The 27,717-nt window shown below is 54.2% G+C and overlaps 1 protein-coding gene across 1 annotated transcript; it reads left to right on the top strand.

Annotated features, from left to right (window-relative positions):
* Nucleotides 1–12,702: 12,702 nt before the first annotated feature.
* BTG2 (BTG anti-proliferation factor 2) lies at nt 12,703–17,263 on the top strand. The gene is made up of 2 exons (XM_075174385.1): nt 12,703–12,943; nt 14,007–17,263. The coding sequence occupies exons 1-2, from the start codon at nt 12,781–12,783 to the stop codon at nt 14,345–14,347; spliced, it is 504 nt and encodes a 167-aa protein (XP_075030486.1). The 5' UTR covers nt 12,703–12,780; the 3' UTR covers nt 14,348–17,263.
* Nucleotides 17,264–27,717: the final 10,454 nt, after the last annotated feature.

Consider the following 27,717-nt stretch of genomic DNA (forward strand, 5'->3'; position numbering starts at 1 on the left):
CCTAATCTGCATCTCAACTCTAAATCTGGAGTCATTCCGTTCTCATCCAGAGAAATATGAGCCAGTATCTGGCTATGATAACTGAACGTCAGCACCAATCCTGAGACAGAAGGCAGAGAGTCACCTGAGCACTAGGACGAACAATGTTAAGATCCAGAGGCTGTAGGAAGTGATAGGTTGGAAAAAATTGTGTCATTGCCCACCCCCACTAGCCAGGAAGAGCCCTTCTTGCTGTGTGCTGTCTGTGTTTGGAGGAGGGGGCGTCATGAGCACACAGGATCTTCTCCTGGAGTCAGCAGAGCTGCCTACAGGGCACCTGTTAGCTCTTTGGGTGGACCAGATCCTCCTCTAGCTCTCCAGCAGCACATATGTACACATCTGGGATGTTTTCTAATGCATATGTTCCAGCCTGCAGAGAGCTCAGGCCTTCCCTTTCTGAAAATAAAGCTGAGAGAGCTCTGTGAACCAGCTCTGGGATACAGCAGGGTGTGAGGAAAGGCTGAATATCAACCCGTGGTGCTACAACACCCCGCTCCGTCGGGCTCACCAGGCCCAGTGTTCTGCTGTGCTGGTGTCCTTCCAAGGGAGCTCCAAGAAAGTCAGTGAATTTAATGATTTTGGTAGTTTCTAAGATGTTTAAAATCACAATGGATCTTCTATCCTTGCCCCGCCCCAAAACACACATCAACATCCAAAACTGAAATTGGATTTTATTCTTTATTCTTTTGCTCTGCTTCTTTCAACTGACTCCTGTGTTTCAGACCTTAACATGGATTTGCAGAGCCAGTTCATGTTTTCAGTTTTCTTCTTAGCAATAACCTTTTTTTAATTAAAAGCTCACCCCTTGCAGGAGGGAAAGAAAAGCTTCAAACATGAGAAGACTTGTGATGAGATTTCGAGCATTGGCAACTTTGAGCTGGAATTTCTAATGGTGGAACAGTTCGAGCACAATGTGGCCTTGCTAGAAAGAGGGAAAACTGCCATTTATGGCAGACGAATATGTACAGTTGCCAAGCAAGGGCCCTCCTGGGCTCTGGAGCAGGCAGGGTGAAGGGTGCATGAGTTATTATTAGCTGCTTTGTATGGTAAAGAGGGCCTATAGTTGCCTGGTCTCTGCAAAGGCTGCTTCAGTCAGGAGTACCCTTGAGAATGAGGGAGTGGAAGGCAGGAATTTGAGACCCTTTTAAGGTCTGTTTACTCTTCCAGCCTCCGCAGATTTCAAGGGCATGTATATGAGGCAAATCTGAAATGGTTATCATGGTGAGAGCTGCAGGCACAGGAGGGAGCGGAGATCCCTGGAGCCCTGTCAGCCAGGACTGACGGGCCACATGGGAATGTTTTCCTGCTCCACTGGGCCATTTCCGTACTGAGTGTCCGTGATCCCGGTTGTGAACGGCCCCTCTGCAGGGACCATAAGAAAACAGTCCTGGGCCTTGTGTTTTCGTATGGCTTGTTGCTACAGGGAAACTGGAAGGCGATTTCCCCCGCCCTTCCCCTCTTGTGCAGTGTTTTCTGTTGGGAGACCTTCATGGCATTCATCCTCTTTCTAGCAGGGATTTGCCTCACAGCTACATTCCCAGCTCCTTCCACTCATTAGAGATGCACCTTTTCAGGTTCATAAGTCTCTAGATGCTTTTATAATGGGAAGTGAGCCTCCATGCGCATCAGGAAACTGAGGCACATACTGAGAAAAAGTGAGTTGCTTTTGCAAATACAGAGCAGGCGGGTGCCAGCAGCAGGATCAACCCTATCGTGTTTGTTCAGCTGCTTTCAGGCCAGCTGGGAGGAACGCGATCCTAAGCACACACAGCAGAGCTGGATAGTAAGGGATTTCAACCTGACTTCATGCCTTGAGATGGATAGCAGGGATGTAGTTAGCTTTTGGACTATGGGAGCCTCCACAGGCTGCATCGGAGTGGAAAACCTTGATAGATATCCATAGAGTCCCATACTGGAGGTCGCAGAAGCACGTGAGCTATAATTCTTGTTTTACACAGCCATAACATCTCCAATGCTGAGATCCAGACTTCCCAAATGCTGGTGATCTCAGGCACTGTTTTCGGCAACTCTTAAACAATGAATATTAACTTTCAAATCTTGGGTTACCCAACAAGATTTTGCATCCAGACCCAAGTCTGGTCAGGGTGAACAGACAGCTGGAACTGTAGGTAGTAGATCTTAGCTGCAGAGCTGCTGTGCCTCTGCATGACTCTGACACAGCAGACTGGGCTCCTCTTGTAGCGGAGCTGCTGGGGATGCTATGAACAAAAGGTGGATGACCCAATGGTTGGAAATCTGAGCTTCGGGGCACATCTCAGTTCAATTCCTGTCTCCATCACAAACCGCTGGCCTGCTCCAGGCATGCCATTCTGCTTTCCTGTGACTCAGTTTACCTTCTGGGAAATAGGAGAGGAGAGAAGAGAAGAAATAGCACCCTACTTTGTGGGCCAACTTTGGGGGATAGCTATATTAAAGACACTTCAGTCTTGCAGGCCTTGGGACACCCTGTGCAGGTGGGGGTGAGTTGCAGTGTTGAGGGGCCGACGGGGCCCAGGCAGGATGGTGCTGGCTGTGAAGGGAAGCAGCAGGATGCATCCTGCTCTAACAGAGGCGCTCCGATCCCTGCCTGGCACCTCTGTCCCCTTCCCCAGCCTGTGCTGATGTCTCGGCTGCTGGCAGATTGGGTTGCGCCTTTCCAGCTGTGAGGAAGGTTTCCTGACAGAGCCCCGTGTATAATTCACTCAGCATGGCGTCAGCCAAGGCTCAGTACAGGAAGGGGAAAGTGGGTTATAGTTATTGTTTTTCCAAACCTCCTTTTGTTTTCTAAGGAATGTGGCTGTAAAGCCCTGCTGCCAAAGCCTCTCTGGAGAGTCCTGCTCTGACGGCAGGTCTTCCTTGGGGCTGCTGTGCCCAACGGGGGAATTATGCCAGCAAGTGAGCTGCACGTTGTTTCTTTTATAACCGAGTAGCTATTCCCCTTGTGACACAGCTCACCCCACTCTCCATCCTCCCACGCACTGTGGCTATCACAGATCTTCAGTGTTTCCTTTGCAAAGCCTTTTCCTCTGTCACCTCAGGGGAACAGTGTCGGTGTGCTGGATTTCCAGTTGTTGTTCTTGGCATGTCTTAGCCACTGTGTTTGTTTTTTGGTGCCTGCTCAAATTCCAGAGGTGCTAAGAGATCCCACATGGCTTCACTGACCTCCCCGTGGGAGACAGGGACATAGCTGTCTGGGGTGGGAGTGGGACCATCCCTGCCATTACTGGTGGGTGGGGTGGGGCAGGGCTGGGGTATAACTGGGCTCCCAAAAGCATTAATTATAGTGTGAGCTGGTGATGAGCATGTGAAGGACAATCACTCCAAGGAGCTATGGGGAACGCTGGTCAGCAGGGATGGACTGAAGCAGCCTGGCCAGGATGGCTGGTCTCTCAGGATCATCTATGCTGCTGTCTTAGCTCTAGCAGAGTCCTTGGGGCCAGGTCTTTGACCATCACATCCCTGGCGTACCTCAGGGCAGCCTCCTGGAGACTATTTCCAGGACATTGAAGTTATGTTTAGCTTAAGCAGGTTTAAATGTGCTGTTTCATTCCAAACCTAGCTTCTACACAAAGCTCCTAGGTTTTCGTAAAGCAAGACCAAAGTCCTGAGCAGAAATTGAGCAATAGATCAAGGCCTTGGACAGGCACCAAGGTCTGACCTGAAAATGGCTCAGGAAACCAGCCCCCACCGCCTCTCCTCAAATGTACAAAGATAAAATCGTGACTCTCTTAATTCCTCTAAATATGAGTGGAAAAATGCCCCCAGAGACTCTGCTAAAGCCTTGGTTGTTGCTGAAATGCAGAAATATGAAGAGAGCACTGATGTGCTGCTTCTGTGAGTAATAGATGTGGCTTTAACCTGAAATTTGGGATCCTAACCCAGATGAACTCTGTATGCAATCCAAAGCCATGCCTAAACCCAGATTTTTGAGTAAATGACCCCTACTTTAATAACTAACCAACTCCCTCCCTCCCTCCCTGGTTGCACACACCCTGGCAGCGCAGGGCGAGTTCCAGCTCTGAAGCCAGGTATCTGTTCGGCTCTGGCCTCCCTGGCTTTCTTGAATAACAAAACTTTCTGTGGGACTTCTGCAACAGGCGGAGTGAAGAAAACCACATGTGCTTCCTCTGCTGAAGTCTACAAGACAGCAAGCAAACGCGTGAATGCTGATAGTAAATCTGTTGTCGCTCTGATGCTCCACTGGCCTTTCGTGTTAGCTACAAAGGAGCTGTGTTCTGGTTAGGGAGAGCATGCTGGTCGCATGTGAAATTGCGGATAGTGAGGAGGTTTGCAAAGCACTGGAGGGTGGATGCGTGTGGTACACTCTGTGCCTGCCTCCCCCTGCCCAGGTGCAGCACCCCACCAAAAACCAATTAGCCGGCTTTGCCAGGGAGGGTGAGGAATCCTTGGGAACAGCCTAGAGCAGTCCTGCGAAGTCCACCTGCTACCCAGGAGGTATCTCTCCAAGCAGTGATGAGCCTGCCTTTTGGGAAAGGGCACCACCCAGATCTAAGCTCTTGTAGGGTGTTGCCCTGCTTTATCTGGGCTTTGTGCACTAATTGATGTTTGCAGGGGTTGGGAGGTTTCCTGGGCTCTGAGAAGCACTGGGTTCTTTCATATTTGTGGGTGTAGCCTGAGAAGAACCCCAAGGACCTTCTCCCAGTGTCCCTTCTCTCCCACGCTGGAGCCTGGACCATCCGTGTGCTGCAGCTTTCGCTGGCTGTAACACAGAAGTCCTCCCGTGGATTTGCAGTCTGGGCATATAGAGGCCACAGGGACAGGGATGGATTGGGCAGAGCTTTGTCCGTGTAGCAACTATAGATTATGCCTGACGTAATCCATGCTGTGGAGTTGAGCTGGGGACCAAGAAGAGGACTGATGGGGAGGGAGAGAAGGGGAAGCTGGATCCATCTGGCCAGATCAATAGCCTGATCCATGATGGTAATGAGATTCTGGAGTTAGCCTTAACCAGGTCAGCTTGCCATAAACGAGACTGGTGTAACCGTGCTGGAGTAGACTAAAATCTGGAAGTCCTAGAGCTACTTGCCTTCTCTTTTATTAAGCAGCACCTGCTACACTAAGGCTTTGAAGTCTGTATGGGACTCTTCATCCCTATGGAAAAACACAGAAATTCCCAGAAAGATCCCATTTTCTGTTTGACTCTGTATGTCCTATAAAACCCTCAAGCAAAGGACTCTGTGGTGGTAGCTCAGGTCTCTGATGCTGTAATCTGTAACTGTCTCCTGCTCTTCTCCTCCAAAGTGTGGGTAAATCAGCTGCTCTTCACAGGCTTCCAAAAAACACATTCAAGCCCCGCAGAGATCCCCACTCAGTGCGGAGATGTCAGGCGGCTCTGAACAGCGTCAGTAAATTCACTTACCAGCTGCTACAGCAACAGTGCCTCGGCCCTTATTTTTTTGCCGATGATTGGGGTTGCTATGGTGCTGCAACACACATTACCCCGCATTAATGCTTTATAAGCAATAAACGCAGATTTCGGCAATGTGCTGCTTTGGCAGCTCGTCACAGCGTTGCTCCCTGGCTGAGCTGGAGTTTGGCAGACAAGTCAGATTCTCACCACCTAAAAAATTCTGTCCTGTGGTTTCAGCCAGAGGGTTTTTTTTTTTAACTTCTCATTTCTAAGAAAAGAAAAATTCCTTTTTCGTAGTATGGCTGCATGTCAGTGAAGTGTGAAATCCCTATATATAATGCTCCAGCCTCCCTTAGAAGGAAAGGTGTGAGAGAGACCAGAGGAGGGAAGTTTGCCTGAAAAGCGCTGGCTGGGGGCAGGAATGCTGGCCCCTTACCGGCCAGGCTGCAGCACCGGGGCAGCGCAGCTCACGGGAAGGGCCCTGTGTCTTGCCTCTGCTTTGTGGCTTGGAACAAGACAGAGCTACTCTTAGGCCTCAGTTTCCTGCTGTGCTGGTTGTCTGTCTCTCCCACGTTAGACCATAACTCCTCAGCTCATGTGGTTGTTCATGGGGGTCTTTGCGGTGCTGAGGAGGATTTGGCTCCGGTGTCCTGTGTTATTGGTGGGTTCGTCACCCGAGTGAGTGGTGGGTTTACCTGTTCTCAGTTGTGGAGAGGGAAATCATGTTTTGATTGGAGACAGTATTTATTTGGGGACTTTCTAGAGGGGAAAAGAGCAGGGCCCAGGTAGGCAGACACACCCCAGGGTGCTGCGATAAGGGAGAATTACCAAGGGGCAATTTGCCTCTGCACACATCTGTGTCTCACACGTGCTGTTTACCTTGTGCTGGAGGCAAGGACTGGGGGAAGATGTCATCGCCAAGGGCTGGTGAAGGGCAGAAGGGGTGGAGCAGGACAAGAACCTGTCCATGGGCACATTTTTACTGCAATGCCTTACTCCTGGAGTCCTGCTGCTCCTTGCTCCATTTCTGAGATAGAGACAGACCTCTGCACTCTTTTTATCTCATAAACTAACAAGCCTGTTCCAGACTTTACAGCTGACAACTTTCTCTGGACCTGACTGTGCAAACACCTCCATCCCCACACAGCTCTGGGTCTGCTACCTTGGTGAGCACTCCGCTGGACCTTTTTTATTGTCCCCTTTCTACCCTCTCAAGCTTTGTTCGACAGGAACAGGGGTAGGCGGAGGCAGTGGCATCCTGCAAATGGGAAGTGGAAAAAAACAATAACCAAATGCAAAGAACAGGAAACCATTTCTGAAATCAGCGTGAGGTCATCTACACACCTTCCCCAACGCGGCAGCTTCATTAGGAACTGTAGGCTGAGGCTTCGTCTCCGGCCGATAATATTGAGCTTTGAACAAATGTCTTCTGACAAGACGCTAGTCAATATGGGTTCAGCAAGAAGATAGTAAGGCCAAGGAGGAAACCCCAGAGTGCACTGAAGGCAGCTGGAGCCAGCGGGTGCTCAGCACCATTGGAAAACTAGGTCCAAAGTCCTAAGGAGTTTGAAGAAAAAGCAATACTTTCTGCTTGTGGCTCCCTTGAGTACAGCAATGTTTGTTTCCTAAAATACTTCTGAACAGATGTGACATTCGCAGTGGGTCAGATAGGTTGTTTTCCATGAGGAAACATGGCATGCAGTAAAGAAAGTGGATCAGAGGGAGGTTGTTCTGCGAAAGACGCTCCTAGGAACTACGTGGTCCCTCGCTGAAGCCCTGGGCCTGGGCTACAAAAGCTACTGTGTTCAAATGCTATGGGGAAAAGCATCCAGCTCTCAGTCCACATACAAATCCGCTCAGAAGCAGAGGGGAATATTTAAAGGTTCCTGATAGTCTAGAAATGAAACTGCCCAGACATGCCCAAAATGTATCCTGACATGTCCTGTCCACAAATCCCCAGGCACTCGGAGCTGGCGTGAGGGGTCAGGTTACAGGCGACACAGACCGAACAAAGGACCGAGCTGACAAAAGACATTCAGGCACCAAAATAGGTGGCGAGGTGCTTAGCAAAGCCCAGTCATGGAGTCATGAGGGATGATAAGCTTCTGGGAGCTCAGCCCCCCTAGAAGATGCTACATGCTTGTCTTGGCAGTGGTGTAGACTGCCAAGAATCGATACGTGCTGTAAACCATGGTCTGATCTAACAGCTAACAGGTTAAAAAGGCTTTGTTTTCTCTCCACGTCCTCCCTCTCCCCCCCCAGTTGCATTTCACACGGTTCAGTCACAGTCTTATTTCACAACTGTGTGTTTTGAAAGGACTTATTAGCTCTAAGTGTAGGTTGGGCTTAAGACTCTTGCTTTATTGTTTACCCTGCCTGCTAGGCCTGTTTCTGGGGTCAGACCCAGGTTACCAATTACAGCTGTGATTAAACATACTAGCCCAGTTTACCCCTGGGCTTTTTTCCCCTTAAATTCCCAGCGATAGTGCTTAACTGGTGTTAGCAACCAGGTGGCTGCTGGCACTGCAGTCACAATTGTCTGTGCCTTCTCTGGCAGAGCCAGATAATGAGATTTGAACCGGGCCAAACATCTATTATTTTTACAGTTCAGAACTGTTCCCAGAGGTTTTTTTCAGATTTTTTTCTTAATGTAAAGCCAGCCAGCCCTTGGCTTCCCATATCTACACAGATAACCTTAAAATCCTTCTCAAATACTAGAGTAATCGGGAGGGACCCACCCGGAGAAGTGACAGCTAATTTAGCAATCTGTGGGACATGTCTAATAAGGAGGATTTGAATGTTAATTCTGTGTAACTATTTCACCACTGATAACAGGGGGTGTGAATTCACACTGTGGCTGTTTGACTGGCAGCTGACTCTAATGGTATTCGAGGACAGCTTGACATTGTTTTCTGTGTCTCATGCCTTATGAACTTCAGTCCAGCAGACTAAAAAAGGTGTCGTCACCCCCCAAAAAACAGCAAGTCGAAAGTGTAGCGTGGGGACAGTTGCTTTTTAGGTGTACATAAAACACCGTGAGTTGCTGACTCTTGAAAAGCGTAACTCTGTGTGAGCAGCTTGGTCTGTCCATGCTGAGTTTTAACCCTTGATTGAAAGCCAAATGTTCCCCTTTTATTGTAAAATTTCCAGCTCAACTGGTTTTGAACCTCATTTGGGTAAACAGGGCCAGAGTGTTTGAAAGCCTATCTGAACTTCTAATTCCCGTCAAACCAGTTAGAAATCTAGTCTGGCCGATTGCTATGGAGAGGTTTATTGTTTTTTGGTTTTTTTAATAATTGAAATCTAAATGCTCTCAGCCATTTCCAGCTAAACACAGGGCGGAAACTAATCTAGCCAGAACAGCATTAAAAACAGCTCTAACTTCTCTTTTTAAAATGAATTTTATTTTCTAATTGTTTGTTTACTCTGTAACTCCTCAAAGCAATTTGAAAGCATGTATTAAGTCTTATGCCCTGTCTTTAAGACTGCAGACTTCTTGTAGCAGGGCCAGAAATTATGGGCACATAACCCGCTTAGAGGTCCTGGAGCTCCACAGGAAATCTCTTATTGGAAGGGCTTAACGAAGACAAACTGATTTTGGAGACCAGGGCCTGTGTCAGACCATATGAACACACGCAAGACAAAGGCCCTAAGCTGTGCCAAGGGAGCCTTTAGAATCACGATGATTAAGAATAAATGGAGGATCTGAATTTGGAGAATGGTGCTACTACTTACTTCATCCACTTGCAGAACCGGGGGGACCAGGGGAACCTGCTTGCCAAGGTTAGATCATCAGCAGCACTTAACAAACACTGTTAGCCCTAATGGCAAATAAACCTGCACTTGCTATTAGTGCTATTCTTGGCAGGCTGGAGGACAGAAGACCTCTTGCTACAATTATTGTCCAGTGACTCAGGACTGGATGATACCATCAAAGTACTTTTAATGTGATCCTTCTGTTGGATGGGGGAAACAGCCCCTTTTCCCTGCTCTCAGCTTCTCTGGTTAGATTGCAAGCTCTGCTCAGGCCTCCTGTGCTTTACTACAGTAGAAAAGTTGAGGGTTTGTTTTTGCTTTGACTTTTACTGATATATATGTATTTAAAGGTATCTTCTACCAGGATGGTTTTGCTTGCTTCCTAATTTTCTGCTGATTATGACTGTACCCACGCGCTGTGAGCGTGTCTGCTGGCTGACAATACAGGTGTGTTTAAAGTAATGAAGCTGTGCGTGGACAGGTTCGCGCTGTGTGTTTATGCAGCCTCTTCCAGGGGCCTCTGGCTGCTGCTACAGTATGAATAACCTCCCCCTGCATTGTGCTGTGCTCTGGGTTTCACATGCACCCATGTGCTCTTTCATGTGTGTTGCTGACTTAAAAAAAAAAAAGTCCTTAGACTTTAATCCTTGGGTTTATTTCAAAGCTTACAAAGGCAAATCTGGTTTACAGCAAGAGATTTGCTTCATTCCTTGTGTTCTGCGGATGAATGGAGTGGCAGATGGAGCGGGGAGGGGACCCCTTGGCTCTGTCTTCTTGCTAGCTTGACCCTGCTTCTGTGCCTGCTCCCCAAAGCGCTTTCTTTTAAGCTGCGCAGAACATGAAACAGGGTCAGTACAGACCTCTGCTTGGGCAGTATCTGTTATATCCACCTCTTCTATGATTTCAAAAGCTATTTTCTTACTCTTTGCTCTGGCTTGTTGGTTACGCATTGCTACATAGCCATGGTCTCATGCTTCAGAAGGTGTGAAATCCCATGTATGGTGTGTGCACGTAGGAATGACAGAGGTGCGAATAAAATGAGCTGCAGACTCTGGAAGCAAAAGGCCTCAAAAAATCCTATTACACCCTTGAGTCATGGGAAATAATTGGAGTTTTGAGACCTGCTGTATAAAGAGATGCTGGAAAGCCTCCCGCCGACCTGCCGCATGAAATCCCCTCTTTTAAGGGGGACAGGCAGGGTGGTGCTCTGCTACCCCTTGCCAAGAGCAGTGCCCAAGTGGGACAGGACTCCACACGGTTCGATAAGAGCTGCGATAAGGTGGAGCCACACTGGCAGGCTGCGTGCTGGCAGGCGCATGCTCCTCCTTATCAGGGAGCGCCGCGGTGAAAGCGCTGTGCCAGCGACGGGAGCGGCACTGTGGGAACCAGCGATGGCTCAGCCTCCGCGGGGCTGCTCCTCGGGCAGAGACAAACCCAGATGATCTAATTCCCTGCCTTGGTTTTCTCCAGCTGCACCCACTGCCTGTGGAGATGCCAAATGAGGCCCCAGCCATAGGAGGAGAACGCGTTTTTGCTGGGGATCACATCAGAGCTGTGGCTTCAGATCCTCCCTCAGTGCACGCCAAGGGAGGCATCTGGGGCTGCAAGACAATGGCTCGAAACAATCCCGGTTCTCTGCCAGGGAATATTAATCCAGAAATCCCATCCTGTTTTGATACTAACTCTCTCATGGTTGATCAAAGCAAAGGCAAGAAAAGAGCTTGGCCTCCTACTGTTGCTTTAGCTTCAGGCCAGTTTCAGCAGAAGCTGGGCGAGTGCCTTTATCCTGGGCAGCGTGGCTGGCAGCTGGGCCAGCTGGTGCAGCTCCCTGTTTTGTAGTGGCTTTAAGGTGCTGCTTGCATCTTACAAAGCATCAGGGCCGTGCACCGCTTGCACCGGTTCTCCTCTCCCCTCCTGCTGGGCTGGACGGAGGCAACCGAGGACGCTTGGTTCTGCTCCATGCTTGCCTTGGCTTGCTCTCCCTGCTCCATGATCGAACACGTCCTCTGCGCTGCAGCCACCTCCTCCTGGATCATGCTCTTCCTCCAGCCAAAAGCCAGGCTGGAGGGAGGCACCGAGTCCTGGGGTGTCTGCCCTTGCTCCTCACCTCAAATGCTCCTCAGGCACTGCGATGAAAGCGGTTATTGTCGTGTTCCCCCTCATCTCCCTTACGTGTCTGGGACAGTGCAGGTGATGGCAAGTTCTCCCTGCACGCTTCAGGGATCTCTGGAAGCAAGTCACTTACTGAAACCGCAATGGACTGAAGGAACAGTGCAGCCAACGGGAGCTGGTGCGAGGGGAAGGGTGCCCCCGAGAGCCGGCACCCCCGGGGTCCTGCACGCTTCTGCAGGGGCATCGGCCCAGCATATGGGCATTGGGTGCTGGGTCGGCATCAGGGCACGCTCTGCATTGGTGGAGCAGCATTTCTGCTGACCTGGAATGACACGGATCAGTCACCCAGGGCAGTCAGCGACAGTGACCCGTCTCTGATGTCTGGCCCTTCCTACCCTCCCGGCTTCAGTACAGGATGGGGTCTGGCCCCCTATGCAGGGGGTCTCCTCTCCCCAGCAGGTTTCCATCTCCAAATTTCCTTCCCCAAGAGACATCACAGATCCTTGTTCCCTGGACAAGACCACATCCCTTCCAGAGATCCCTGAAGCGTGCAGGGAGAACTTGCCATCACCTGCACTGTCCCAGACATGTAAGGGAGTTGAGGGGGAACACGACAATAACCGCTTTCATCTCAGTGCCTGAGGAGCATTTGAGGTGAGAGGCAAGGGCAGACACCCCAGGACTCAGTGCCTCCCTCCAGCCTTTGCTTCACCCTCCCGAGGCGTTGTGTTCGTTAGTGGAAGTGGCCCGTGAACTCACCCACTGGTGGGGAGGGTTGGAAACCTGACCTTGATGGTACCGGTGCTGCGGGGTTCCCTGCAGCGGGCCGGGAGGATGGGCTGCGGGGGGCTGCAGGACCGGGCCGGCTTCCCGTGCGCCGCCAGCACCCTGGAGACCCGCTCCAGGGACCCGGGAGCAGCCGGGGGTCCCCGACATCGGCTTCCCCGGGGCGGCAAAGGGCACCTGGGCCGATCCGGGATCTGCGGGGGGGTTCCACCGGTCAGGACAGCCCGGGGAGCCCTTGCCCGGCCCTCGTGCCCCCACGAACGCCACCTCCCGGGGGTCACCTCGAACACCGGCAGCTGCCAGAGACCCCCGATCCCCCCCGACACCCGGAGCCCACGCGTGCCGCAGCCCCGGGGCTAAGCGGGGACCTCTCTCCTGGAGCAGGGGGGTGCGGAGAGCTGGGGTGGGCTGAGCCCCGGCCCCGGCCCCGGCCCCCTCCTCCTCCTCCTCCTCCCAGGTCAGCCCCAAAAATAGCCCTCCGGTAACTCCCCCCCGCCGCCGCGATTGTCATCGCGGCGGCGACGTCACTCCTTCCACTGCGCTGAGGTCAGGCGCTATTAGCATACCGCGCCCCCTCGGCCAATGGGAGCCGCCGCGCCGATGACGCCTCCCTGGGCTGCCCTATGTAAGCGCGGCGCGGAGCCGGCGGCGCAGACCGAGCAGATCGCGGTATCGGAGCCGGCGCCGCCACCCCCGCTGCCGTCCAGGAGCCCAGCATGAGCCAGCGCCAGAGCCAGCGCCGCGGCGGCCCGCGGGCCGACATGGTGCCCGAGATCGCCGCCGCCGTGGGCTTCGTCTCCAGCCTGTTGCGGACGCGGGGCTGCGTCAGCGAGCAGCAGCTGCAGGTCTTCAGCGGGGCGCTGCGGGAGGCGCTCGCAGGTGAGGGGCGGCCCTGCGGGCCAGGGAAGAGAGCGGCTTTGCGGGGAGAAAAGTCTGGGTCGAGAAGAGCCCACTCGTGTCCGTCCTCTACCTCTCCCCCTCGGGACCGGGCGCCCACTGGTGTCCTTCCCTGGAGCCCCGTGTTCTTCCAAGGAGCTGGTGTCCCTCCCTAGGTGCCTGCCTGCATCCTCTTGGGTTGGGCACTTGTCTGTGTCCTTCCCTGACACCCAGCTGTGTCATCCTTGGTGCCGGATACCTATTTGTGCCTTTGCCTGGGTGCCCACCCGTGTCCCTCTGGGGATTGGCAGCCATCTATGTGCCTCCCTGGGCACCCACCTGTGTCCCTGGGGGTCCTGGGCAAACAGCTGCCTCAACCCTGAAAGTGAGCAGATTCCCTGCCTACTCTCTGTTGAGGGTTTTGTGCAACTCATCTGCTTGAAGCCCTCCTTGCTAGAGATTGATATAGATGATCCAAAGCTAGACTGTGTGCCCCATCCCCTGGCAAGAAGTTCTCAGCCCTGTGTCAGTGGGATTTGGCATTCCCCTCTTCATGAGCACGTCTGGGGCTCAGCACTGACTGGGTGGTTCAAGGGTCTCCTCCCAGCCTAACACAGCCTTGTGTTATCAGCCCTAAGAAGGGGTGGTTTGTTTGCCGTTGTGCTGAGATAAGGGCTAGTGACGTGCCCCTGAACTTAGAGAATGACCTGGATGTTACTCCCTGACTGTGGTGTTTTGTTGTTGGTGATACGGTATCTACCCTGGCCACCCCAGCAGTCGGGGCGAGAAGGCGTTGGGGTTCTGTCACTGCAGCCCCTGTGGCACCGTCCTGCCTGGGGTTTCTAGGACCTGAAGAGCTGTGCTCCTGCGCCTTGGAGCAAGCAGTGGCTGAATAGTTGAGCGCTCGGCTCTGGAGCCTCCGTCTGATGGAGGCAGCCTAAGGAGGACTCGGTTTCCTCCGCCTGCAGCGAGGTGTGGGACCCCCTTGAGACTGCAGCAGGACACAGACTTTCTCACAGCTGCTGCACGCCTGCTCACTGCTCTTGCCTTCTCGCTTCCCTTGCAGAGCACTACAAACATCACTGGTTTCCTGAGAAACCGTTCAAAGGCTCTGGGTATCGCTGCATCCGGATCAATCACAAAATGGACCCCATTATCAGCAAGGCAGCTAGCCAAATTGGACTCAGCCTACCGCAGCTCTACCAGCTCCTGCCCAGCGAGCTCACGCTCTGGGTGGACCCCTACGAGGTCTCATACCGCATCGGTGAGGATGGCTCCATCTGTGTCTTATATGAAGCGACTGCAACGAAACCTGTGAGCTCCTATGGGATGCTTACCTGTAAGAACCAGATGATGCTAGGTCGCACCAGTCCTTCCAAAAACTACATCATGACTGTCTCCAGCTAAATACTCCTCTTGTCCTTACACTGCCAAGACACAGGCTACTGTATACCTCACCTGAGGATCTATTTTTAAGATGAAGAGCTATTTATATTTTTTAAAAAAATCCAAGAAAATCCAAAATTAAAATATTGGGCACCGCTTTAAACAGAAGCGGTGTTCTAGGTGCCTTTTTAAAGCTGTTGCAAGCTTATGAGTTTTTATTATGAAGCCGATATCTACCTAATTAGTGTTGTATGGCAATTTTGGGCTGGCTTGCTCACTTGGGCAGCTTGGAATGGAGGATGAGGGGGAAGAGCCAGGCTGGGAAGTGTGGCTTGGTGGTGGGAGATGTCTGTCACCTTCTCATCATCCTGGTACCCAACAGTATTGCTGTATTGCCAAGTATTGCAATACTGTTGGAGAAGGGATGAAGGAGTTGCTGTCTTTCCTCCACTAACTGCTTCACTCCCCAGCTGGTCTGAACTCTCTGGGGCCTGGATATAGTGTTTGGGGGAACCTTGCCTTAGGGCTGGGTGATGCTGGGGACCCTGGGATCCCTCACCTTTACTCTCGCACATTTCTGGACCCACTTACTCCGTGAGTGTTGCAGCTCTGCTCTGCCCCACTCCCAGCACAAAGCGAGGGGGAGCATGGCCTTTCTCCACCCCCTCCATCTCTCCTGTCTGCTGCTGGACTGAAGAGGCCATGTAGGAATCGGTGCCCTGTGAAATGGAGCAAGGCAGAGATGCACTGGGGGTCAGGCTGAGGAGGTGCCCAAAATGAATATTGCAGCTGCTGTGGCAGCACTGGAGTGCTGTTTGTTCCTGGTGCTCCCCAGTACCTGGCTGTCACCCACTGCTTGCTGCACACTGAGAAGGGTACTCCAGACCCTGAAACCAGCACTGAACAGCTGTGAATTACAAAGCCTTTCTGCTGTGTGTGGCTTAGACATCAGCCCATGACCTGCTCTTGTGTGGCCTCTCTGTGCTCCAAGAGTGGAGTCTGGCCTCTTGCTTGCAAAAATTGCCTGATCCAATGCTGACAACTTGCCGTGTCACTTCTCCAGAAGAGCTGAAGCAACTCACCTTGTGCCGTAGAGGTTGGTGTGTGAGAACCCCCTTTGCCCTGTCTCTTAAATCCTAAGTATTGGGGGTCTCTTCCCCCTGTGTGAGGGATGCTCAGATGCTTTGGTGTCCTAACTTTGCTTTCAAAGTCACAGCACTTCTTCCCTCTCTCCCTCCTCTGGGTGATCAGCACATGGCTGTCCCTGGGAGCTGTCTTTACTGATATCTTGGTAAGGGGCATCATTTGGTTCTGACTTCTTGGTACATAACTGTTTTGCACAATTAATGCCTCGTCCTGTGCTCTGTCTATTCCAGCAAAACTCCTTTTGGAGTCCCAGTGGTACTTGTATTCAGGGAGACTTTGCCCAAGTGTTGGTCAGGATTTGGCCCTTAAACTGCTCTGGCTAACTAGAAATGGGGTGGGAGCTGAAAGTGCTGCCCCAAGAACTTTACCTACCTGTTGGGAATGAGCCTTTACCAGGACGATGTATGTCCATTGCCTTTTTGCTAACCAGCTGGTGCCCCTCCAGTGATCCTGGCAGAAGTGATTGAAAAAGCAGGGCATTGACGTGGTTGGTTGTAGTGAAACTTTCCCAGGTTTGTCTCTCAGCACACTCTTCTTACCTTCCTCTTTTCTGACCTGGCAGCTGACTGGCATAACCAGAGTTGTTTTTGCCCAGCCTTTAATGAATCAAGTTCTCAGACATTTGTGCAATATATTTCCAAATCTTGGGCGCTCTGGGAGAGGAAGGAAGCCTCCCATCTGCCACAGTTCTTAGCTTGTTTTTCTAATAGATTTAAAAAAAAAATATTCAGCACAGCTCCCCAACTCTGACTACTAATGTGGAAAAGTTCAGATTTTTATAAGCGTCAAATCATGAATTCCAGAACTGGAAAACCAGCCTCAATTCTTAGATCCTTTTAAAATGTCAAGTGGCGAGTTATTTGTCCTTAACAGTACTAGCAGACTGTGGCTCTGAAGTTGCATCACTTGCATTTCTCATGTTAGCAAAGCAGAAGCTGAAATGAAGCACTGGGGCTTTTCCCTTGGTGAACTTGTGCAATAGGTGACCTCACCAAAAGGGGAGTACTTGGGAACTTCCAAAAAGCAAATTCCCTTTTCAAGGAAAAGGGATCTTGGTGCTTTTTGGAGTCCTCACTTAACTTGCTTACGTGGAAAGCCCATGATGAGAACTGCGTCCAGGATGAGCAGTGTTTGCCTTTGCTGGACTCCTGGCTGGATATGGAGTTTCCTGAAGGGTGGTACTTCCTTGGGTTGTAATTCATTGTGATCAAAGCAGTCTTAAGATTTACACACACCCCCCCAGCCCCCTTTACTCTGTTCCCTCCCTCTTGCCAGAAAAGTTTTTCAGGAACAACAGCCCACACCAAAGGAATACACTATAATTGCTCTTAACATGCCCCCACTTCCAGAACCAAAATAGCCAAGTCTCATTCTTTTTGTCCCTGGTGTGGAGGAGTCTGATGTTAAAGGTGTCTGGTTTTAGCTTCAAAACCAACCAAACTGGGGTATAATCCATTTCTCTCTTGTAGCTGGTTACACGTAAAAGCTGTGAATTAGTGTGCTCTGTTGCCTTCTGCCTACAAGCCTGATACTCAACTGCGGAGCTGAATGGTGTGTATTTTAAGACAGTGTATTTGAGGGGTTTCTTGTAATTTTTTTTAACAAGCTGGACTGTTGAACGGGACCTGCTTTTTGTATTTGGTGAAAATGGTAGAAAGTTTGTAAGCTACACTTGGAGGAGGGAGTGGATGGTTACTAATTGTATAGTAGTGTTTTTATACACAGAATGTACAGATCCTTTGACAGACGTATGCTTTTGTTACTTTAATAAAAATGTAGCAGTATAAATGAGTGTTGTTTTCTTGCTGGGAACTTGTTGTATGCTTGCAAGGAGGGTGAGGGTTGGGATTGCAGCCTAAATCCCACACTGTGAATGCTGGGGCTTGGTTAAAGTGTGGATGACTGTTAATATCCAGCTGTGTCATGGAGGAGGTTTAGAAAAAAGCTGCTTAGTCAACACGCTGACTCTAAACCTGACCCTCCAAACCCGAGGCGTTAAGGCTGGGAATTGGTCTGATGACTAATGCGGGGCTGTGGGTGTCCTGCCCTCTCCTTCCCCATGCTGACTACTGGGTTCTGGCTTGGGTAGCAGGGGATTTATTCAGTGCAGGATTGTAGAAATCCTGTGTCCTGCCAGGGCATGAAGGTGTTATGTAGTCAACTGCCAGATCTCCTACCCAACCCAAGGAATGGTATAAGCGAAGTCTTGGAAAGAAGCAATTAACGATCCGAGTCAGGCACAGGGGTGGTTCCTGGTTAAGCCTCTCTGCCTCGACTGTCCTTCCAGGGGTGACTGAGCCGACAGAGGAGGAAGGGTGAGAGATCACGGGATTGAAATGTTCAGGTATGTGGAGGATGCTCTGGGCCTGTCATGATAAAGGCAGCTGGTGTTGATTCACTGGAGATCCTGTTTTGGCTCTGTCAAGAGACTGGTCACTGCAGCACGGAGCTGTAACCCTGCTCCCTGGGATGGGGATGTCCAGCTCGTGTTTAACCCCCATCTGCACTCATCTTCAAGCTGACCTGATTTAAGGACGTTAGCTAAATTGGCTTCTGCTAGTTTCAGTCCAAAACTCCTTTTTTATGGAGTTCAGGAGCACTTGAGCTGCAGCCTGCAGGGTCCTTGCGACCCACCCCAACCTGCTCCCTGTGCCACTGCTGGAGCGGTGATGCCAAGGTGGGGGGACAGGCTTGGTCCCACCGCTCTCCCCCATGGGGGCAAAGCTGCTTTTATCGTAACCCTTCTACTTCATCGTAACATGCCACCTCTGAGAGGAAAACAATTTGTGGGCCGATTTTGGTGCTCTGTCAAGGCCGCTCCTTTTTGAACTCATCCCTTCATTAGTTTCCATAAACACACCCAAATTGCTGCTGCTTGTGAAACAGGGCTGTTGGGGAGGAATGGGTGTCCCATTCAGTTGCTGATTAGCTTGGGAGTCATCCGGGTTCAAAGGCTTGGTGAAGTCAGATGATGGTGGCCTTCCTCCCTCTGGCTTGTCCAGACCAGTGTGGTCCGTCTAGACCTGTGTGCCGTGGTCCATGGCCCATTTTCAGGCTGGCATAGTCCATGCCACGGCCAGCATGGCGTGGTCCTGCGTGCTGTGGCCCGTGGCTGGTATTTGGGCCAGCAGGCAGAGCCAAGATAATCTAAAATTTGAGTTGCTCGTAGCCAAGATAAAAATACAGCTCTTACGCCATGGAGTGTTTAGTGAGGAGTCAACGCCACCCGCACCGCAGCCAGATCCCCCTGCCAGCCTTCTAATAGGTGACTCATCTACTATTTTTATTTTGCTTGTCAGTTTTCTTCTGGTAGGATCGTGATACCTGGTGTACAAGCTGGGTTAGCTTGGGGGTGCATCTTTATCTACCCCCTCCCAAAGCCCTTTCTAGGCCTTTTGCTGCTGAGCCGCAGCTCTCAGCACATTTTCTCATTGCGAGATTCCCGAGCACATCACGGGATCGGCTCAGGGGCACAGGAGGGAGGGAGGGAGCGTGGAGGCACAGCCAGAGTAAGCACCGGGGACCCGGCTGGCCCAGCACGCTTGAAGCAGCTCTGAAAAAGACTGAAAGTAACTAAAACCACACTCATCCACCTCCTGCCTGTTGAAATCTGGACTTGTTTTCTGCCGAGCCTTTTGCTGGGTTTCTGCTGGGATTTTTTTATTCAGGCTGGGCAGGAAAGTGTCCGATTCAAGGAGCCTGGCTCAAATGTTGTCCTCTGTAATCAGAGATCGGTGTATTGCATAAACGAGCATTTGCCTTTGACATGTCCTCGATGAGAGCTCAGCCCTTTGCCCGGCACACCTGCCTGCTTCCCGGCACCCCGCAGGAGAGCGAGCTCTGCCAGCACAGCGGGATCCAGGTCTTAAACCCAGAGAGTGGCCCTCTGTGTGTGATACCCACCTAGAAACAAGTTATTCCCCACAAACACCCTGCTGCAGGGAGGAAGGGCAGCATGGGTGATGCTGGCTCTCAGGGAAAAACGCTCTCCTCCTGTCCCAGCAGTCTGGAAAGGCGTTTAATGCCTATTTGGAGTAAAAAAGCGTGTGAGCTTGAATGTCCTGTCCCCTGTGCTGCTGTGTTGTCCCCCTGCTATCCATGTAAGGCTTCCCAGCCGTGTGCATGCTGTAGTAGTGCGGTCAGTCCTTCCTCGCAGGAGCTGGGGCAGTTTTGGGGGTTGGTCTATTGAGGAAACACAGATTGTGCAAAGCCCAAAATAGCCGTGAGGAATGTCCTGACCCAGCGGCACCAACCACTCCAGGACAGAGTCCCTTCAGGTCCATAAGGATATTTTGGTTGACTCATGGCAAAACATTTGTTTGATTTTTTTTGTGTGTTTGTGTGCGCTTAGTTCCTGGGGGTCCCTTTAGCAGAAATTGGGCATTTCTCCATTCTAAGTTATCAGAAAAGCAACATCAGCATTTAGGATGTGAAACTGCTTGTTGGGGTTATTTCTTTCCACAGAAGCCAGACCTCATCCCCCGCCAGTCCCGGTATTATCATCCCTGCCTCCAAGTGCTTTTACCCCTGCTCACCACGAAGCTGGGAAGAGAGCTGGGCCCCTTCGAAACGTGGCAAACGGGACAGGTTGTTCAGAAGGGAAAAAGGTGAGCAGGGATGGGGACGGCACTGGCGTGGCAGCCGAGGCTCTGGGCTCTCCCTTGTTTGCCTCTGCAGCTGGAGGAGGGACAGAAGCGAAACCGGGTGCCGCCGAGCCTCCTCCCCGCACCAGCACATTTGTGCAGGGCTCAGCCTCTGCCAGGTGCTTCCTCCCCTCTTTATTTGCCAACTGGGCGATGGGAAGCGACCGGCTATTTCGGCTCGGCTGAGGCCAATCGGGCGCTCGCGTGGGTGCAGCTGCGCTCGCCTGTATCTGGGGAGAAGCAGCCAGCAGCACCCAGCCCCAGCCCTGGGAAAAGGGGGAGGCGTGGGCCCCGGGGCGCTCCGTCACCTGCGGTGCTCCGGAGCCTGGATGATCTTCCCAGGATCTGCCAGAGCTGTAGAAACTCTGCAATCACGTGGCCCGGCAACGGGAAGATGGTTTGTGGGGTTTGGAGGGGTTGGTGCTGCGCCAAGCCCATGGCACTTTGGGATGCAGACTCTGGCATCGCTGCTGCTTGCAGTGGCAATCTCTGGGATCGCCACTCTTTGCACCAGCAAACTCTGCCGTGGTGGAGCCCCCCCACAAACTCTGCCTCCAGCTCCACACCCCGCAGGGCTGAGCCAAGCCCTTCCCCGAGCCCCCCGGGGTGTGGGCAGGCATCGGGTCCAGGGTCTGGGTTGGCACGTGGGCTCCTGTTGGTTTCTGTCCCTTGGCCAGGATGGCAGAGTGATTCCTGGCTGGGGACCGTGCTCCCTGCCTGCCCTTCCTCCTGACAGACCTTCCTCTCCCTCCTCTTCCCTCATCCAGCTCTCTGGCCTCCCTTTGCATCTGCACAGCGGCCACAGCCAGACCCTGAGCTCTCCCTGGCCAGACCTGGAGTCCCCCACAGCCACGACCCATCTTGGCTCAGGTTGTACATCCCCGAGCACCCCAACAGCCTTGCACACGGCTGGGGCCCCCAAACCAGCGTGAAGGGGAATGCACCGCTCTGCCTTTCCGATCCTTACTAAAAACTGAACCACCTGGTGGAAAAAAAACCTTCCTTCCTCCAAAAAGGTCATGGGCAGATGCAAGCGCGTGTGCCGCAGCCGCCGCACGCCCACTCGCCTCCCCCCGTGCGGCGCAGTAACCGTCTCGGCGCTCGCGGCTTGCTGTGCTTGGAGGGACTCCAGCAGCAGATGGGGCAGGCTGCGGCGTTGCTTAATGCTAACTTGAAATGAAAAAAATTCCCCCCAAACAACCACAAAACCTGCTGGCAGGCTCAGCCCCAGCCCTGTCTCTGCTCCCTGCCTGCTCACTTCCTCCCGTGCCAGATTTCGGGCAGGAGGGTGCACAGAGCGGGTCCTGCGCAGATCTCTGGTTTATTAGAAATTACAGCAGGGAGGGAGAGGAGAAGGGGGTTCCCAAAGGGAAGAGGGGGTCTGCTGCCGGTGCCCCGAGAGCAGACATGTCCCACGGCCCTGGAAGGGGTCATCCTCCATCGAGGTGAGCAGCTCGAATGTGGCAAAAGTGGGGTCTGGAGAGGGACAGCCCACCCTGGCCCTGCAGTGGGTCCCCATGTCTCCCCACTCCTGGGGTGTCACCAAGGGGCTTGGGGGTCCTGGGGGCCGACTCACCCCAGCCGCCCCCCTGCTGCAAGCGCCTGGGCAAGGGGCTACAAAGCAGGGACCGATGGGCAGGGGGAGAGGAGCCGCTTTCAGCTGCTTTTTTGTTTTCCACCAAGCATCCCAAGGGGAGAGCCGTCCCCATCCCCGTTCCCATCCCGGCCCCCTCCGCCGGCTGCTCCCCTGCGCGGGGGCTGGCTCCGACGCTCTCATTTATGACCTGTTGGGGGATAAAAGGGGCTTGTTGGTGGCAGCGAGCAACTGGTGTGCGAGGACAACTGTTGCCATCTGTCTGGTGGGGCGGTGGGGGGGCCGCAGCGGGGCCGGGGCTGAGCCGGGGCCAGGGTTTTGTTTCTCCTTTCATGCACCACTAAACTTTGCACCTTTTGTTTCCCAGAGAAGGGCTGAGAGCCGGGGAAAAAAGAGGCCTCTGCGCCGCACGGGTTGGGACAGAGCTCGCTCAGCTTGCCGGGGGGGTTTGCATACGATTCTTATTAAATATTATAATAGTAATTATTGTTATTTGAGGAGTCTGTCGGTGTTGGGCAACCTGGTGCTGAACCCCCTCTGTCCTCCCTCTGCCGTGCCGCCCCCACGCCGCACCCTGCGAGCTCTCCGGGCAGAGTGAGGTGCCCTGACATGTTCCACGCTGCAGCAGGCAGAAGCCACGGCTGCTGATGCTAGCGGGGTGCGTCCCTCGAGGACCGGAGGTTGTGTGGCCACGGAGTGACAGCATGCCCTGCCATCGCCAAGCGATGCTGTGCCCCTGTCCCCAAGGGACACTGTGTCCCTGTCACTAAGGGATGCTGTGCCCCCATCCCCGAGGGATGCTGTGCCCCTGTCCCCAAGGGACACTGTGTCCCTGTCACTAAGGGATGCTGTGCCCCCATCCCCGAGGGATGCTGTGCCCCTGTCCCCAAGGGATGCCACGTCCCCATCCCTGAATGACACCATGCCCCCTGTCCCCAAGGGATGCCCCCGTCCCTGAGAGATGCCATGCCCTGGCAGTAGCAGCAAAGAGAGGGCAGGGCACAGGCAGCCGGGACGGTGGGAGCAGCCAGAGGCTGCGTTCACTGCCCCGGGGCAGTTTGTGCTTCCTGGTGGAGCAAGCTCTGTGTCTGGGACGGGAGCGCAGAGCCCGGGGCAGATTGCAGCCGGGCGTGTGAGTCTCACCAGCTGCCTGGGTTTTGTTCAGGGCATTGAGCTGCATGCTTTGCTCGTCATCTGCTTTCCGCTGAGCTGCGACTCCAGGCCCAGCCTGGAGCTGGTGGTTAGGATGAGCCCTGCATGTCTGGGGGAGCGCGTTTCCCAGCTCCGGGGAACGCCGGAGGAGGGAGGAGGGCTCGTGGGGCTCCCCCCTCCGCCACATCTCCGCACCGGTGGCACTGACCCAGGAGTGTTTTGCAGGCCACGTCCGAGCTTTGCCCGTGGCTACTACGGTGACGGAGCAGTCCCTGCCAGCCTCACATCCCAGCCGGTGGTGACAAGGCAGAAGGAGAAGGATTTAAGGGTGATGCTAGGGTCTGCGCCCCGGGACCCGCCAGTTCGTGTCGGGATGTGTTAGGGCACCCCTCGCGGGGTTGGTACCTGCCCCTGGCCCCTCTGCAAAGGCCGCTCGTCCCTGTGGGTATCCCTGCGCCTGGCACAGCAGTACCCGGCCCCGCGGGGAAGGGGCAGCTCTCGGGGTTGCCGCTGCGGGGATGCAACAACACCCGTGTGAATGCGACACCCGTGTGAATGCAACACCCGCTCCTTTGGGGAACTGCCGGGAAATGTGTTACTGGGAACTGGCTGCGGGCAACAATATCCCTAAGCCCTGCGCGTCCCTGGCGTTCCCAGCTGCCAGACGAAGGGCGAGGCCCATTTTCCCTCTGACAATGCCCTTTTACCAGGGAGTTTATTTCTATTATAGCACCGGATAAAACAGAAAAGGGGAAGGACAGGGCTGGAGCGGAGCAGCTGCCCTTGCTGACTCGTTCGTGGCTTTGTTGTGAGTTAAAAGTCTGGCTCGGGGCTGAGACACCGGCCGTGGTGCTCCCTTAAAGCGCGAGGGCTCGCCGCCCCGCTCCCGGCCCCCGCGGGGGGACTCTGCAGAGGGACTGGCTGGGATCTGCCCCAGCACATTCCCCTCCGGGTGGTCAGCACAAAGCGTGGCACCGTTTTGGGGCGCAGCCCGGCTTAAGCCCAGGGGTGCAGAGCCTGCCGGGGGTCTCTGCCGAGCTCCGCCAGCGTGCAGGGGGCTGAGCTTTCCTTTTTCTTCCTTTTCCCCTTTGGAGTGACTTTGGTGACGGGGTTCAGCTCCAGCCCCCAGGCCGTGCTCCTGGATCCTACGGATGGTTGCAGTGTCAGAGCAATGCACGCCCTCTTACTGACCCGAAAACCTGCTGGGGCAGGGGGAGAGAGAAGAGCAACGCTGAGCCTGTTCCCCCAAACCCAGACTCCCCAACAGCGAGCCAGGCAGCACAGAGAGCCCCCGTGGCCGTGCCAGCCCCTGGCAGCTTTAAGGCTGGCAGCAGCCGCTGCTGGGGAAGGCTGGGGGCCGCGGCAGGGCTGGGGCATGGGGTCCACGCTGCCTTTTGAAGCAGAGACAAAGCCCGTCTTGATATTTATGGCACGTGCAGCGGGAGCGCGGGGCGTGCGGGGCTGTGGGACAGATGGCGAGTGAAACAAAAGGGAAGGCAAGAACGAGAGCTGCACAGATTGGGAATTTCCTGCCCGTCTCTCTCCCCCATGCCCAAACACTGCTGGGGGCGTGCGGGGAGCGGGACCGCCTTTCCCCAATGGTGCCCCCAAAGTGTTTGGTCCCTTGGGCAGGACTGACCCCCGCAAGCTGCTCTAGCTTCCAGGCTACGCATCCTCCCGGAGCCTGGTGGAAAGACCCAAAATTCTGAGACCCAAAATTACAAGCACCGAAATCCCATCTCCGTTTTACTCCTGATGTGGAGCTGCGAGAGCAGGACCCCCCCGTTCCTCCAAGCCTCAGTCTGCTTCTCTGTGAAATGGGACCCCAGCTCGTCCCCGAGTGACGCTGGGGAGGCGAGGGGCCCTGGCAATCTGCCGGCGATGTGCCGGGCCCCTCCCCAGTGCCTTTTCCTGCTGCCTCTGCAGTTTTCTTATCTCTTCCCAGCAATGTCGCAGCTGCCGCGGGCCGGATCCAAGCAGCTTATTAATAATCAACTTTTATTGCTCGTCACATCACGAGCAGCGCCTGCAGATGGCCAGGCGCAGCGGTGGCAGTCGTGACCTGGCCACTGATCCTTTTGCCCTCACAACTCCTCCACTTAATAAAGGTTTTAGGTTAAGTCTGAGAAGAATTGAGCAAAGGGAAGTGCCGAAGGATGTGACGCCGGGTTACACTTCCCTGGGCCGTGACTCACGCCGGCTCTGCAAACGCTCACATGCCGAATTTAAAGCACAGGGATGGTGCCGTGGCCAGAGCTCACGTCCCTTGGCTGGGGGGTGGCTCTGCCCAGCCCGGACTCCTCCAACCATGCTAGGGTCAAACCCATTGCCCATTGCCTCGCTGCTTTCTTGTGTACTTCTCCAAAGGAAAATATTTTGAGGAATTGTTTTTAAACACAAATCCTGCACTTCCTGGGGAAACATCCCCCTAAAGGGATGTTTGCAAACGGCCTGGGAAGCGTTTGAGCTGAGGGATGCTGCAAAGGGGAAAAAAAAATTGAGCAGGGAAAGAAAATCTGGGGGAAGAGGCTGGAAAGAAGTGGAGATAAATTTTGGGGGGTTTCAGGGGAGCTCTGGAGAAATCCTGCCTGTCCCCATGGGGAACCCCATGGGAGCTGCTGGTTTTTAGGGTCTCGTGCAGGGACCCTAGGCGGGTGCCCAGGTCCAATGATGGTGGCCTGAGCCCCTCTGCGGACATGGGGTGATGGGGGGGGGGGCAGCGGCTCTGGCAGGAGCAGCGGGGTGGCTTTGACATCCCACCCAAGGAGAGTCCTTGGAAGGAACCCACAGTCCAAATGTGACTTTGGGGGGGCTGCAGCTGCTGGTACCTCCTGCAGCAGCCCCACAAAGCCTCTGTGCTAGGGGCACACCTCCAAGGGGGCTGGGGAGTTATTTTTTTGGTTGGTTTGGGGTTTCCCCTTTCTTTATGCTTCTCTGTGGATCTGGACAAAGCCCTGCACTCCCCCCTCCTCTTCCTTCCTGGTGGGATGCAGGCTGCTGGGGCCCCCCGGACCCCGCACCTCCTCCCAGCAACAGGAGGAGGAGGAAGGGGATGAGGAGGGGGGGGCCAAGCCCCCATCCCTGCTATCCCCACCACAACAACAGGGCAGTGATTGGGCACCCGTGGGCTGACCCAGGACCAATGGGGTCTCCCCCTTTTTTGGGGGGGGAGGGGGAGCAGCAGGGCAGTGGGTTGCACTGACCCTCTGCCCCCCTCACCTCTATCCCTGTGGGATGCAAAGCCAGTTCCCCAGCTGGTTTAAATCAGCAATCCCAATCGCCCTGTGTGGATAAAGCAGCATTGGGTGGCTGCTTCTCCTGGGTTTTGCTCTGCTGCTACCAGACCCTGCTGCCAGGTCCCCCCCGAGGTGATGGGCTGGGCCCCCCTACAAACACCCCCTGGACCCCCAGCCCTTTCGGCTCCTGCAGGCTGGTGTTGGTTTGGGAAGGGGTGCGGATGCTTTGAGGCAAAAACCTGACCTGGGAAGAAGGAGCTGTGTGTGCTGGTGCCTGGGCAGCTCCCGAGCACGGGGAGGAGCGTGGTGCTCGGCCGGTTTGTAGATCCTGCACGGAGACGTGGCCTGGGCTCGGGGGCTTGTAGTCCTGCCCCTGCCCCCCTCCTGCCTGGCCTGCTGGATGCTGCCGCAGGAGAGGAGGAGGAGGAGGATGAGCTGTGGCATCTGTCCTGGGGCCTGATGGCAGAAAGATCAGAGCTGGTCCCAGATGCCAACAGGCACTGTGTTGGAGCCACCCAGCTGCACGTCCACGGGGGTTTCGGGCATTCTCCCTCTCCGCAGAGCCCGCTCCCCCACGCTGCCCCGCTGCCAGCCTTCGAGGGAGCCCAGCACAAGCATCGCTTGCCTCTTGCTATCTCAGAAGCAGGGTCAGGTTTGCCTCCCTCTGAGCCCTTTTTTCCCCTGGGCAGAGCTGGGTTTCACCCCGTGTCTCAGCCCAGCCTTGCCCAAGCAAGTACTGGCTGTGCTGGGCACCCCTGGGTGCAGGGCAGCTCCCAAATCTAGGTGCTGCTCTCTGGGGACATGATCTTGGGGAGGGAAGCCAGGGCCACCTTTCCAGCCTGGACAGGACCACATGTGACAGGCAACGCCAACATCTAGTGACAGCCCTGGGTTCTTTGGCCAGCTGGGCGTGCAGTGGGGTCCCCTCGGTTTGGGGTCCCCGGTCCTGGTGCCTCGGGGATGATCTGCATCTCTGCAGGGAGCGGGGTTTGGCTGTGGGAGGACACGATGAGGATGTCCATGTCCCTGCGCTGCCCTGGGATGGAGGAGAGGATGGGGAAGGGGGTGGAGCGGGGTCTTCTTGCCTCTCCTCCTGCCTGGCTTCTGCAAGAGCCTTGGCTGGAGTTGAGGGGGGGCTGCCCCTGGCCAGGGACCAGAGCAGTTTGGGGAAGACCAGCGGGGAAACCCACCTCCTGCACCCCACGGAGCGCCCGCAGGCTCTGCCTCCTCGGCGGGCACCAACCCAGAGCCAAGCGAGCCCCCGGTGTGCTGAGGAGAGGCTGGGAAATGGCACTTTCTGTGCAACTCCAGATCTGGAAAAATCCTGCCCATGTGAATTTTTTTTTTTACGTATCCTCCAGTTAAAAATAAGCAGGGCTGAAGACTGGAGAACATGAAAGCATCCGGAAAATAACGACCAGAAGTAGTGTGCCAGAGGCACCGCCATCCCTTCCCTCTCTCAACTGACACTTTTCCATGTGTATTTTTTCCTTCTATAAATGTCCTTGCATGGACCCCATCTGGGATGTGCTGGAGCGGCAGCTCCTCGGTGCGGGGAAGGCGGCGTACGCACGTGTCGTGTCTGGTACAACCACTAGACGGCAAATCCAGCCCGGGTTA

This window comes from Calonectris borealis, chromosome 26 (assembly GCF_964195595.1).
Source record: "Calonectris borealis chromosome 26, bCalBor7.hap1.2, whole genome shotgun sequence".
NCBI lineage: Eukaryota > Metazoa > Chordata > Aves > Procellariiformes > Procellariidae > Calonectris > Calonectris borealis.